This window comes from Manis pentadactyla, chromosome 9 (genome assembly GCF_030020395.1).
Source record: "Manis pentadactyla isolate mManPen7 chromosome 9, mManPen7.hap1, whole genome shotgun sequence".
Lineage (NCBI taxonomy): Eukaryota > Metazoa > Chordata > Mammalia > Pholidota > Manidae > Manis > Manis pentadactyla.
The window spans coordinates 49,212,533-49,225,840 of record NC_080027.1 but is presented as its reverse complement, the minus strand read 5'-3'; the positions used below and the strand labels follow the sequence as shown (position 1 = coordinate 49,225,840).

General features: G+C 45.5%; 1 protein-coding gene across 8 annotated transcripts in view; it reads left to right on the top strand.

Moving 5' to 3' along the window:
• The first annotated feature begins 227 nt into the window (after nucleotides 1-227).
• The window catches only part of SCUBE2 (signal peptide, CUB domain and EGF like domain containing 2), a 60,187-nt gene continuing 47,106 nt past the window's right edge, over nucleotides 228-13,308 (top strand). For 7 of the 8 annotated variants that reach the window (XM_057507351.1, XM_036930955.2, XM_057507353.1 and 4 more), the window contains exons 1-4: nucleotides 228-389; nucleotides 1,588-1,710; nucleotides 7,821-7,946; nucleotides 12,105-12,239. In XM_057507351.1, coding sequence (XP_057363334.1) covers nucleotides 269-389; nucleotides 1,588-1,710; nucleotides 7,821-7,946; nucleotides 12,105-12,239 — 505 coding nt within the window. In that variant the 5' untranslated portion in view covers nucleotides 228-268. The remainder of the gene's footprint in view (nucleotides 390-1,587; nucleotides 1,711-7,820; nucleotides 7,947-12,104; nucleotides 12,240-13,308) is intronic. The other variant, XM_057507350.1, reaches the window with a different exon arrangement.

Here is a 13,308-nt window from a genome sequence, read left to right as displayed (position 1 = left end):
CGCCGGGCCCGCCCGCGCCAGGCTGACAGCCGCTCCCTCCGCCGGGGCCGAGGGGAGGGGCGGCACTGCCCCCACGCCGCCCGCCCCGGCCCGGGGAGGACCGTGTGAAAATGAGGCCGGGGCTCGGGGGCCGGGCGGGGCCGGGCCGGGGGTGTCAGAGGCGGCGGGCAGGGCGCCCGCACACACCTCCCCGAGCCGCCGCCGCGCTCGCCTCTCGCGCTCCGCTGCCCGCGCTCCGCCGCCTCCGCCCGCAGCCGCCGCGCCGCGTATGGGGGTCGCGGGCCGCGGCTGCCCCGGGGCGGCCCGGGCGCTGCTGCCTCTGCTCTTGCCGCTGCTGCTGACGGCGGCCGCCCCGCCCGGCCGAGGCCGCGGCCCGGGGCCGCCGGAGGGTGAGTGTGCGGCCCCGGGGCGCACCTGGCACGCGCAGGCGGGGCCGGCGCCGGGAAGGGGGTCCTGGGACTGCGAGCTGGACGGGCCGAGCCCGGGCTCGCTGCGGGGTCTCACCCGCCCGCCGTCCGAGGCACCACCGCGCTGGGGCCGGAGGCCCAGGGCCTGATGACAGCTCCCGCCCCGTGCCCTCCGCCGGGTGCCCGGGCGCTGTACTCGGATGTGGTGGCGCAGCAGGAGGGGGCATTTGAGTCTCCGGAGCCATTTCTTCATTGTGTAAATGGGGAAACTGAGGGCCAGGGTATATCCGAGAGGGCCTGACAGCTTTGTTCCTTCTTTCTTTGGGGGCTGGACAGTTCTGTGGACTTCGGGGTTGGCTCCAGGGATTTTTCTATCTGCGGAACAGCCCCTGTTTGCAGATCTGGGAATACCTGTAAACAGCAACCAGCCTGGGTTTTCAGCAGCTGGAGATGGTACCCTGGACATTTTGCACTCAATGAACTCGCAAAGCTCTCAAACCTTTTGTGTTTCATTAACATCCTGGAGTGGTGTCAACCCAGGAAATATTTCTGCTGAGGCCCGTTTCCAGGTTGAGAGGGTGGGCAGTGGGGAGTAGTTGAGGGGAGGGGAGCCGATTCCCCCTTTGTGCCATCTGAGAACTCAGGATGATGTGCTCAGAGCCTAGGGCATCTCCCAAACCCTGGGACGCTAAAGCAGCTGAGTTTTCAGGACATCTTTGCCAACCTGGCTTTTCCTTCACAGGCATTTACTATCGCCTAGTCATGTGCCAGGCTCTGTGGTTGGCATCGGGGACACAGACAGTCTGTAATCAAGACATGGGGCTAGAAGGGAGGAAACAGGAAAACAGTGACAATGCTGTGTGCTATATGCTATGAAAGGAGATAAATATGGGAGTACATCACAGGGGACACTTCACCTACACTGGGGGGATCATGGCAGACTTCCTGGAGGAGGTGGGTTGGAGCTGAATCTTGAAGGCAAGTAGAGAGCGTGGACAGATATCCCAGTCAGGGGAACAGGCTGTGCCTGGAAACAGGGGCCTGGAAATGGTGTGGTTCATCTCAGGGGCTCCAAAGCAGTGTAGCTCGTGACTGTTGGTGATGATGCTAGAGAGGGGCCAACGCCAGATGTTGCAGGGCTGTGGGCTCCATCCCAGGAGCTGGCCGTGCTCTCTTGCAGATGTGGACGAGTGTGCCCACAGGCTAGATGACTGTCACCCTAATGCCCTGTGTCAGAACACACTCACTTCCTACAAGTGCTCCTGCAAGCCTTGCTACCAAGGGGAGGGCAGGCAGTGTGAGGGTAAGTGACTTGGGGACCAGCGGTGGGTGGGCCGGCAGGGGGAGCTTCCCATCTCCTCAGTTCTTAAGGTGGCCATTCATATTGGGCAAAGTGCTGCCCCCCCCCGCCCCCCTCAGGACTTATCACCCTCCCTCTGAAATGCAGTTCAGAACCTTAAAGGACTGGGAAGGTCAGGTCTTCTTCAGAGCTGATCATTCGTTTTATCTGGCTCTGAAATATCCTTTTGTCTAGCTTCTGAAAAGGAAAAGAGGTATGTTAGTATCTTTTGGCCCACTCAGATTGGGGGCAGAAAGTCAGCAGCCATGCTGATCAGGAGATTCAGGCCTGCCAGAGCAAGGCTGATCCTGCACCTCCCTGGGGCATTTCGCACCCTTGCCCTTGCTGGCCCTGCCCTGCTGGCTCTGGAGGCTCCATCTTATCCATGGGCTGTTTGGCACTGTGACCTGCCAAACTTCAGAGCTACACGGAGGGCCTGCCTCATTTAGAGGCATGTTCACTGTGAAAGATGTATGCAGAGGGATATTTTAAGCCCTCAGAGCTCCAGATGTGGGAGTCTAAGTCTGGGTTCTGCCAACTTGTGTTCTGGGCTGGTGTCATGATCTCTGACGTTCAGAACTGGTGGAGACTGGACACTCATAGAAGGAGGCTGTTCCTGGGGATGGAAATCATGGCGTGTTGAACCGAGCCAATCCTATCCCTCATTTTACAGATGGTGACAAGGAGGCCCAGTGGGATTGGGAGAGAGACTTGGGGCCATGATCACACAATTAACGTGACGGTGAAAGAAAGTCAGGTCTCCACCTCAGCTCTGTCCCTGAACCCACATGCCCTCTAGGTCCCTCTTTGGTTGGGTGAGAAATCATACTATTTATATAACCTTCTTTGTACACAGGGAGCAAAACTCTTGTCTCTCTTGTCAGAGAAAGCATGTTCCTGGTCAGGTTCATAGCAAATGGGCTTGGTGGTTCATCTGTAAAGCCTGGGTTTCTCCAAGTTCTCATTTCCCCAGGCACAGGCAACCATCAGTCTATCTGCCCTACATCCTGGGAGGCCAAAAGGCTACCTCTTCCGCAAATATCTCTCTGCTGACTCCTCCATACACACCCTCACTGTATTAAATATTCTTTTTACAGTACTGGAATTCACACATGTTGATATCCTCCTTGGAAAAAAAAAAGTTCATTCTTTCCATGTCTTTCCAGTTACTGTGTGCTCTCTGGAGGCAGAAACACTGCCGTGGTTTCTTTCAGACAAACTACATATTTAGTAAGTGATATTGAATGACAATTGGCAAGAGTTTCCTCATTCTTAGCTTTTGGGTTTGACATATAACGAATAAAACTGAATTGCTAGCAGTTTATAGTTGAAAAGTCTACTATTTAGTTTAAAATAATTAGTGATTGACTGGGGTTGTTGCCTCTATATATTTAAATAGTTTTAAAAATAACATGATTATTGTTACAAAAAGCCAAACAATAAAAAAATGTACAAAATAGGAAACTAAAGATGCTCCTCTTCCTTAATGCACAGGTAGTCACAGTTAACAGGGAGCATATGTTCTTTGTACTGTCATTTACACTAAAACCCTAGAAGGATTTGATCTTCTGAGTACTTGTACTTATACTATTTATAAACCTGGTGAGTAAGGCTGTCCTTATTTCGTTCGGATTTCCTAGTGCAAGCGTCCAGAGTGGAAACTTTCTTCCAAGAAGGAAAAGGAGAGAAAGTGAAGATTGCAAGGAATCAAAGCTATAGATACTCAAAGATGTAACCTCTTTATGTGTGTTGCTTGGCTTACTAGCTTTTAAGCCTCTTGGGTCCAACCCGTGGTATCAGCTGTGTTGTGATTATCGCCAGCTTCACTGCTTCTATTAAGTTCACAGCTAGGAACTGAGTTTGCCTAGTGACCAAAATGTTATCCTTCACAAAGTTTCTTCTGCCAAAATATTGGAGAAATCAAAGTCTGGGCCCTGAATAAATATTATAAAAATGGTGTAGTTTCCAAAATGGCTTTCCATAAATGCTTTTAATCTAAATGACCTTTGCTTATACCCCAGACTTTAGGGAGGGGGTATTTCAGTGGTTAGTATTCATTGTATAATCTTTAATTCTCAGTTTACAGAACTGAATCAAGTTTAATAAGGACAAATCTAAACTTTGTCTTTGTGTAAGGAGTTGTATTTTTTTTAACTTTTCATTTCGAAACAATTGTAGACTTCAGAAAAGTTACGAAAAATAGTGCAGATTTCACAGGTGCTCTTTACTTATCTTACCCCACCATTAACAACTTATGTAACCATAGCACAGTATCAAAACCAGGAGATTAACACTGACATGATATTTTAACTGTAGGCCTTCACATTTCATCAGTTTTTTCTTAATCCTCCCACTCCCCCAGGATCCAAGTCGAAGTCCCATATCACATTTAGTTGTCGTAGCACCTTTGTCTCCTACAATCTGTGACAGTTCCTCAGTCTTTCCTGGTCTTTCATGACATTGACACTTTTGATGAGGACTGCTTAGTTCTTTTGTTTGCCTTATGTCCTATGTTTTCTGACATTAGATTAAAGTTATGCATTTGGAGTAATAAAAAAGTGAAACTTTTAGCAAGGCTAATAGAGAAGTGCTGTTGTATGCTTTTCAGTGCATCACATGGTGGCAGGTGTGGCAGTGGGGGAGAGTGGGCTTGGGGAGTAAGGGGTTTGGGGGTGTGGGAGGGTTGTGGGGGAGGGCACATGGTGTCAACATGTCCTATTTCTGGTGAGGTTTATTTTGACCACCTGGTTATGATGGTGTATTCTGTGTTTCTCCACTGCAAAGTTACTATCTTTGTCCTACAGGACCCATATCTTGGGGCAGATAGTTTCAGCCTATACTAATATTCTTTTCTTCTCAAGTCTTTGCCCACTGAGTTTAGTATCCAACTGTGACTCTGACCTACTGCAATTGTTACTATGTTATGTGCCTCTCAGTAATTTTGTGTAATTTTGTATTTCCCTCATTCCTTATACATCTGTTAACTAGGATTCTTCTGTAAGGAAAATCTGTCCCTTCTCCCCCATTTATTTATGCATTAATTGATGTATGCATGCCAATATGGACTCATGGGTATGTATTTAATTTATATATAGGGTTTTTATGTGTTCTTTTGGCTCAAATTGTTCCTACTTTAGTCATTAGGAGCTCCTTCATGTTGTCTCCTTTGTCCTTTTGACATGCCCCTGTCCTTTTTTGAGAAATTCCTAGTTTGCTAGAACCACAAGATGCCCCAGAATCTTCTTATATTTTCCCGTCCCTGGGCCTGGAATCAACCATTCCTCTAGAGGAGCTCTGGTTCCTTTTCTTTGAAAATGGTATATAGAAACCAAGATCTGCATGCGTAGTATTCTATTGTTCTGGGCTGTTGTTGATCCTAAGCTCTCTCAGTGGAAAGAACTAGGATATGGGTTCTTGTATCTGGATATGGTTTCTTATATTTGTGTATTTGCAGATGTAAGGAATGAATAAATTTGCATATAGATTAAAAACAATGAGTTACACTGATGCTTTGGATTCCAAAGCAATAGCACAGATTCACTTTAACCTCCCTCTTTGCTTTCTCCAACAATGAGAAATCTGGCTCTTATCTGTAGTATATTTACCTGTTTATGCCATACAAGTATACATAGAAAGTATTTAAACAATTACTAATCAATAGCCCTGTGAGTAGAGCAGATTTTACTAGTTAGGGCACAGTATTTGCATATGACTATTTTTATTTTCAGCCTTACAACATCCATTCAAAATGTTTTTCAAAGTTACTTAGGCAAGTACTTTTCTTCTCCATCCCCTTCAGTGTGATTATGTTATTAATTTATAGTACAGTTAGGTTCATTTGTTTCTCCCTTTGTATTCCATTTTTTATCTGTTCCCCTCCCCCTCACTCCTGGTTCCTGGTTGACCTTATGTATGTATGTATATGTGTTCATGCATGTATCACTGTGGCTCTGAGAGCCAAAGCTATACAAAAAAGCTGTGCTCAGAGAAGTAGTCCTCCTCTCTTGCTGTTACCCTGTTCCCATTCCTCCTTCTTTCTACCCCTTTTCCCAAACCTGCAGGTCACCAATCCCTGTAGTTTCTGGTTTACTCTTCCTATGTTTCTTCTGCAAAAATAAGAAGATAAATGTTTTTAACTACTTTACTGAGTTATATTTTTTGTACAATAAAATTAGAAAATTCTAAGTGCACACATGGTGATTTTGAGTAAATCAGGTGAGTTGTACAACCATCACATAATATAATTTCCAAACATTTTCCTCATCTCAATAAGATCCCTTATTGCCATATACAGTTAATCTTTGTCCCCAGCCCCAGCTCCAAGCAACCACTAGATTACTTCCTGTTTTATAGATTTGCCTTTTCTGGGCATTTCATATAAATGGAATCATACATTATGCAGTCTTTTGTGTTTAGCTCTTTTAACTTAGCATAATGTTTTTGAAGTTTGTCTATGTTGTAGCCTGTATTGACATTTCATTCCTTTTTATTGTTGATTAGTATTCCATTGTATGGATATACCATGTTTTATTTATCCATTCACCAGGTGATGGACATTTGGATTGTTTCTACTTTTGAGCTATTATAAATAATGTTGCTATGAACATTAACCTGCAAGTCTTGGTATGGACATAATTTTTCATTTCTCTTGGATATATACATAGGACTGGGATTTCTGGATCATGTGGTAAATTTATGTTTAACCTTTTAAGAAACTGCCAAACTGTTTTCTAGAGTGACTGTGCCATCTTACAATACCATCAGCAATATAAGAGGGTTCCTGTTCCTCCACATTCTTGCCAACATTTTTATGTCTGTCCTTTTTATTACAGCTGTCCTGGTGAATGTGAAATGGTATTTTATTGTGGTTTTTAATTTTAATTCCCCTAATAATTAATGATATTGAGTATCTTTTCATGTGCTTATTAGCCATTCACACATTGTCTTTGGTCAAAATGTGTAGTCAAATATTTTACCCATTGTAAAATTGGATTGTTTTCTTACTGAGTTATAAGAGTTCTTTATAAGTCCTTTTATAAGGTATGTGATTTGTAAGTATTTTCTACCAATCTGTGGCTTGTCTTCATTTTCTTACTAATGTCTTTTGAAATGCAAGATTTTTAAATTTTGATAAAGTCCAACTTATTAATTTTTAAATTTATGAATTATGTATTTGTTGTATCTGAGAAATCACTATTGAACACAAAATCTCAAAGATTTCCTCATAAAAGCTTTATATTTTCTCTTAAAAGCTTTATTGTTTTAGCTCTTACATTTAGGTCTCTAATCCATTTTGGTTTGATTTTTGTGTAGGTGTGCAGTTAAGGGCCTAAATTTATCTTTTTTGCATATGGATATCCCATTACCTTAGCACCATTTGTTGAAAAGATTATCATTTCTCCTAATAAATTGTCTTGACACTTTTGTCTAAAATCAAGTGACTACAATATAAGCATTTACATCTGTATTCTTCATTCTGTTCCATTGATCTATATGTCTATCTTTATGCCCATACCACAGACTTGGTAACTATAGCTTTTTAATAAGTGGAAATTCTCCAGATCTGTTCTTCTTTTTCAAAATTGTTTTGGCTTTACTGAGTCTTTTGCATTTCCATATAAATTTTAGGATAAGCTTGTTAAGTTCTGCAAAGATGCATGCTGGGATTTCATGTGTGTTTTTTATATCCCCTTATTTTTCACATGAACATAACATACTATAGATCCTCTTTATTATTTTGACTTTTTTTTTTTTTTAACTTAATAGTATAGCCTAGAAATCACTTCAGATCAGTTCATAGAGATCTTTCTCACTCTTTAACAGCTGCATAATACTCCACTGAGTATATCTACCATAGTTCTTCAAGTGCTCTCCTATATATAGGCATTTAGGTTATTTCTAGTATTTTATGGTTACAAACAATGCTGCAGTGAATAACTGCAAAATATTCCTGTTGTTGGAGATGTATATTCAGGGTAGATTCCTAGAAATGGGATGGCTGATTAAAATGGAAATACCTATTTCCGTACTAAAGAAATAGCACCTGTCTGACTGATTTCTGCTCTATTTCTCAGACATTGATGAATGTGAAAACGAGCTCAATGGAGGCTGTGTCCATGACTGTTTGAATATTCCAGGAAATTACCGCTGTACTTGTTTTGATGGCTTCATGTTGGCTCATGATGGTCATAATTGTCTTGGTAAGGAAAACAATTGGAAATGGCAGTTCTCCTTTACCAGCCTCCTACACCCCGACCCCTTTCTTGCCTGTGATGAAAACATATCATTGAAACAAAAAAGGGATCAGAGACTTGTGTTTTCTGATTTGTAGCTATTTCTCTAATGCTATAAGTGTCTCTATTATAGAATTAGGTAAAACTATTTGTCCTGAAGACTCCAAATGTATGATTGGATCTCAGCCAAGTAGACTCCCCCTCTTTTTCTTAAGAGAAAAAAAAAATTCAAACAGAAACCTTGCGTGAACATCTCCTAGTTTTCCACAACATGGAAACATCTGTTGGAGTTTTAGTCCCTGAGTTCAGAACTGAAAGAGCATTGTTTACATTGATTCCTTGTGCCGTGAACAAAACAGAACTCAGAAATAGAAGCAATTGGATGGGGCTGAGTGTTGGGCAGTCCTAGAGGACACAGTACACCTAGTGGGCCGGTATCTGTGGGCCGCTTGCACTTTAAGGCTGATGCTGACAGCTGCACAGGACATCATGGCATGTGCCAGGGGACAGATGGCATTGGAGTCTTTAGACCCTTCATGTGGTTGGCCTGCTGATGTCTACTTGGTGACTTGGTGACTAAGGAGCAACTTGAGCCCGGCCCTGACTTCCATGGGGACAGCTATTCTTACGCTCCCTTCCAGTGTGATGGGAATGGCCACAGAGGAAATGCTGTGCAAGCAGCATAAACAACACTAGTCTGAGTAAGGGTAGAACTTGTTCTTTGAATGTTGGGGGAGGAGAGGTTTCCATTTGAGATTCAATTCTTGCATGACCTTTGTCCCACTTCAGTGTCACCTGGAGCCCCATTCTGATCTCAACTCTATCCCTGTCTGTGTGAGAGGTCAGCCTTTGGTTCAGACCACTTGGCTGTCCAAGCTTACAGCTAGCTGTCAGGGAGACTTGACTGAGGACTGGGGGCTCGCTGACTCCTTTGCAAACTGTCTAGGCAGTCTGTACCACAAAAAGACACACTAGAGAAATAATCCTGGGAGCAGCAATAAATTGAGGTTAATATACAGTATGTTTTTTGGGTTTGTTGTGTTTTTAACATTTTCTGGGACAAATCTCACATTTCCTTTGGATTTGTCAACAGTGACATTTTCAGGATTTGAATGTGGTGGAAAACCTAGTCATCACAGCTGTGTTCAAACCCACAGCCTAGGGGGAAGCGTAAGCTCCTGAAGAGCAGCAAGCCAAACCTTCCAGGGTTTAAGGAACCAGGCCAGGGTCGGGTGAGGCAGTTCTGAGTAGAGGCCCGCTCAGAAATCCTCAGGCTGGAGTCTTTCCTTGCCTTGGCTGCTGACAGATATGTCAGCAGATTATCTCCATTTCCCTTCCTTGAGTCTCTTTGTGTGCCTTGCAGAAAGATCCTGACTATCCTCTGAGGATATCTAAGGGGGCTAAGAATTCTTTAAAGGAAGGCATGAGAAAATAAAGTGGTGCATTGAGAAGAGCAGGACCAGTGCACATGGAGATTTCTCTGCTGTTTTGAAAGGGCTAAAGTATTTTGTGACAAGAAAGCTCAGGGCCAAAACTTTCCCGGGGCATCAGTTTCCTGTATTCTCGGGGAGGGCCCCCTACCTCTCCTCAGCCTCCCAAGCACACATTTAGCCACAGATTTCTTAGCCAGAATATACGGAGTACAGATACCACTTAACTCTGCACCAAACCCAGAGTTCTCCAAGATTCTGCATGCCTGTGAGCCTGAAAAATGAAACACAGCAGCTCTTCTACAGTTAACCCCCAAATTCAGGTTCTATTCATTGAGTGTCTAGGAGTACATCACAGCTATTCCATTTTGTAGCCATGGTGCTCAACTCTGGATGTACACTTGAATCACTTGAGAAGTTTAAAACACCACCATTGGCTAGGTTTCATCCAAGGCACTAATTATATTACTGTCTCAGGAGGTAGGGTCAAGGCATCAGGGTGCTAACATGCAGCCAGGGTTGAGAACCACTGTTTTACAGTCTGGAGAAGCTCACCAGCCTAGTGATCCATATTTGTGCATGTGGACACACACTTTGTGTTAATTTGATCAGAGTAAATCATCCAACTACATATTACTAATTGCTTTAATTGCTTTGGAGAAAAGGAATAGTAGGTTAAACATGGGGTGGAGGGGTGGCAGCTCAGAGGGAGCACACATCTTTACTCAAAACCAATGCAGGATTTGGTATTTAGGGAGTGCGAACTGGCCAGGTGTGTTTCAGCATGCCTCATCCTCTGGAATGTGCTACCCTTTGGCATAGAGAAGGGCACATTTTCTAGGCTTTAGGGGATGGCTCGAGTCCCATCAGTTCAGAGAGGCATCTACTGGGTGGTGTGGGAGGATGGATGACTGTAAGATCTGAAGCTTGAAACCAGATAACAGATATTTAAATGTGAATTTTCTTGTTACAGATGTGCCCAGAAGCTAGTGATAGGCACATGGGAAATAGGCTGGAAAAAATATATGGCTTTGATATCAGTCTTCTCCTTGAGCGTTTATCATGTCTGAGACTTTTCTGGAAGTTTCCTCGTCTTTGGCTCTGGTGATGCTGCGCTCTCCTGCTTGTTTGCTCATGCACTGGACAGTTAACTTGTACCTGCAGGCTCCAGGGCTGTGTAAATAAAGCAAAAATCTCTGTCCTCAAGGAGTTTGTGTTCTAGTGCAGACAGATAAGTAAAAGATTTTGAGGGACTAAAAGGTACAAATTGAAAAAACAAGGATTTGGAGAATGCAGTCCCGTAGTGTACTGCTGCACAGGGTGGTGTGTGACACAGTGGGGGGAAGGCCTCCTAACCCCACCCTGCGTGGGCAGAAAGCAGGTGGAGGGAGGCTCCCTCGCCCCCTGTCCTTCTGACGGCTTCTTCTCTGGGGGTCCTGCTGTCTCCTGTAGCTCCTCCTGCCCCTGGCATCCTCCTGAAATCCACCTCTGGCTGTGTCCTCTCTGCTCCCCTCCTCTCCCTTCCCACATTCCCACACTGGGCTTTCTTACACCCACCCTTTATCCGACCATCACAAATAAATGATTTTCACAGCTGTGTTTACAGCACCAGACTCAGGTTTCCCTCTGCCTGCCAGCCCAAGCCCCGAATTTCATCCTCTCTGGCACATCACCACCCTGCTATGGTGGGGCCGCCCACACCTCCAGCCCCATTCCTGTACCCAGTGCTGGTCTTCCCCATGTTTTCCCCCAACCCCACCCCATGCCCACAAAGCTCTCTGCCCCGCCGGCAGCTTGCCACAGTCCTCTTGCAGGTTTTCCTTCCTAGGAGTCCCCCCAGCCAGGTGCCCGGCCTGGTCCCCCACTTGTCCCAAGCCCAGGCTATTCAGGCACATGTGGGAAACCAGACTCCCAGGCTTCCCATCCTTCCCCTCTTCTGTGTCCGCCTCTCTGCGGCTGCCTTATTCTTCCCACTCAGGTCTGACCATGTCACCCTTGCTCCAGTTCCCAGTTGCCTCCCAAATAAAGTAGTCACTTCTTTGCCTGATACTCAGGGTCCTCTGCGTGTGACCCAGTCTGTCTCCCCAGCTTTACCTCCGGTAACATCCCCATATGTATCCGTGTGCAGGCCAAATAGAGTGGCCCACCCTTATCTGAATATACTCTGTGACCCCAGCTTTCACGCTGTGCTCACACCCTTTCTTCTGCCTAGAATCCCTTCACCTGCTTTGTACCTGAGGAAATCCTGCAGGGCCCTTCTTTTATCAGCTTTTTCATAAAAGCCATCCTGCTACCCCCCCCAACAGAAGTGACCTCTCTTTCCTTTGTACCACCTTCTACCTCGTCTCATAATTACTGTACATTTGTTGCCTTCGCTCTGCTGAAGGGCGTGCTCCCAGAGCAAAGGAATTTAGTCTTATTTATCAGTGCTCCACTGTCTCCTCTAGCACTGCGCTTTGGAGAGAGAAGGTGTTCAGTAAGTACTTACTGAGCTGATTATGTCATGTCTGTGCTGAGTTAACTGAGCCCAGACCCGCGAGGGCTGGGTTAATCGCTAGGGGCCTGTTAACTTCAGCTCTGGGAGCTTCTCTGGTGCAGGGACCTCCTCGCCGCTTAGCAGGAGTCCCTGGGTGCCGGGCTGGGCACGCTGTTTGAAACAGCCACAAAAGCCAAGGCTGATGCTTCTCTCCTCCAGATGTGGACGAGTGCCTGGAAAACAATGGCGGCTGCCAGCACACCTGCCTCAACATCCTGGGGAGTTACGAGTGCCGCTGCAGGGAGGGGTTTTTCCTGAGTGACAATCAGCACACGTGCATTCACCGCTCTCAAGGTACCTGTGCTCTGCTGTAGGTGGGGCAGGGCCACTTCTGAGAATCCCCCCACCCGCACAATTTTCAAGGGGAAGCATAAAGTACAGAAATTCTGGAGGCCTGAGGACCAGTCCAGATTCTGCTACTGGGTAACTGGGCGCAGGTCTCTAAGCTACAACTTCCTCACCTGGCAAAATAAGTGGGTTGGCCTGGGTGAGCGCTGAGGTCTCTTCAAACTCTCACATGCTCTGATTCTAATCTTTAAGTAGAGTACATCTCATATGACTCAATGTCTCAGGAGAAATATAATGGACAGTCTGCCAAGTTTTTCAAACAGGTGCTGCAAACCACAGCACTAAGTGGGAGCCTGCTCCTTGGTCTGGGCAGGGCGGGAGGCAGCTGGAGCCTTCCTACACAGACTGGCAATCAACTGCCCAGTTTTTAGACCCAGATCTAGCCTTCCCTGTGTTTTGCATTTCGAACCTGGGTCTCTGTGGTCCCAGAGAGACTCCCCTCCCCAAACGTGAGCTTTCTCTGCTGTGGTTTTTTCCACCCATGTTACCACTTACCATTCCTGCATAAGTCTGCAGGAAACTTCTCTTATGTCCTCCCTTTTGTTCTCTGAGCTGAGTTTATCCCTTTCTTTTTATTCCTTGATTAGTTCAATGCTTTCCCTCAGGAGGGAGAGGCATTATGTGGACATCAACTACTTCTAACTGATGTGCTGTTGCTTCTCTGTTCTTTCTCAAGCCAAAGAAGCGCATGCGGTGCTATATTTGCCCCGAGGTTGCCTGGGCCTGTTTGAGGGAAGGGCCCTCAATATTAGACTCTCACCACCCTTTACCTGCGCTGCAGCTTCATTCTTACAACTTAAGAATGAGGCGATTTTATTAAGTTCTACCATTTAATCACAGATTTGTAGATTGATTGTTTTAATCATGGTTTTAGTGGCTTTTCAAGGATTTCTTTGTAGAAGATAATTTTTGCCTCATTTTCCAAGAATGATGGTTCCTTCCTCAGACCAAACTAGAAAGTGTGTTTGGGTACTAAGAAGGATAGCCAGAGGAAATCGCAGGGGCCAGCAGGTCT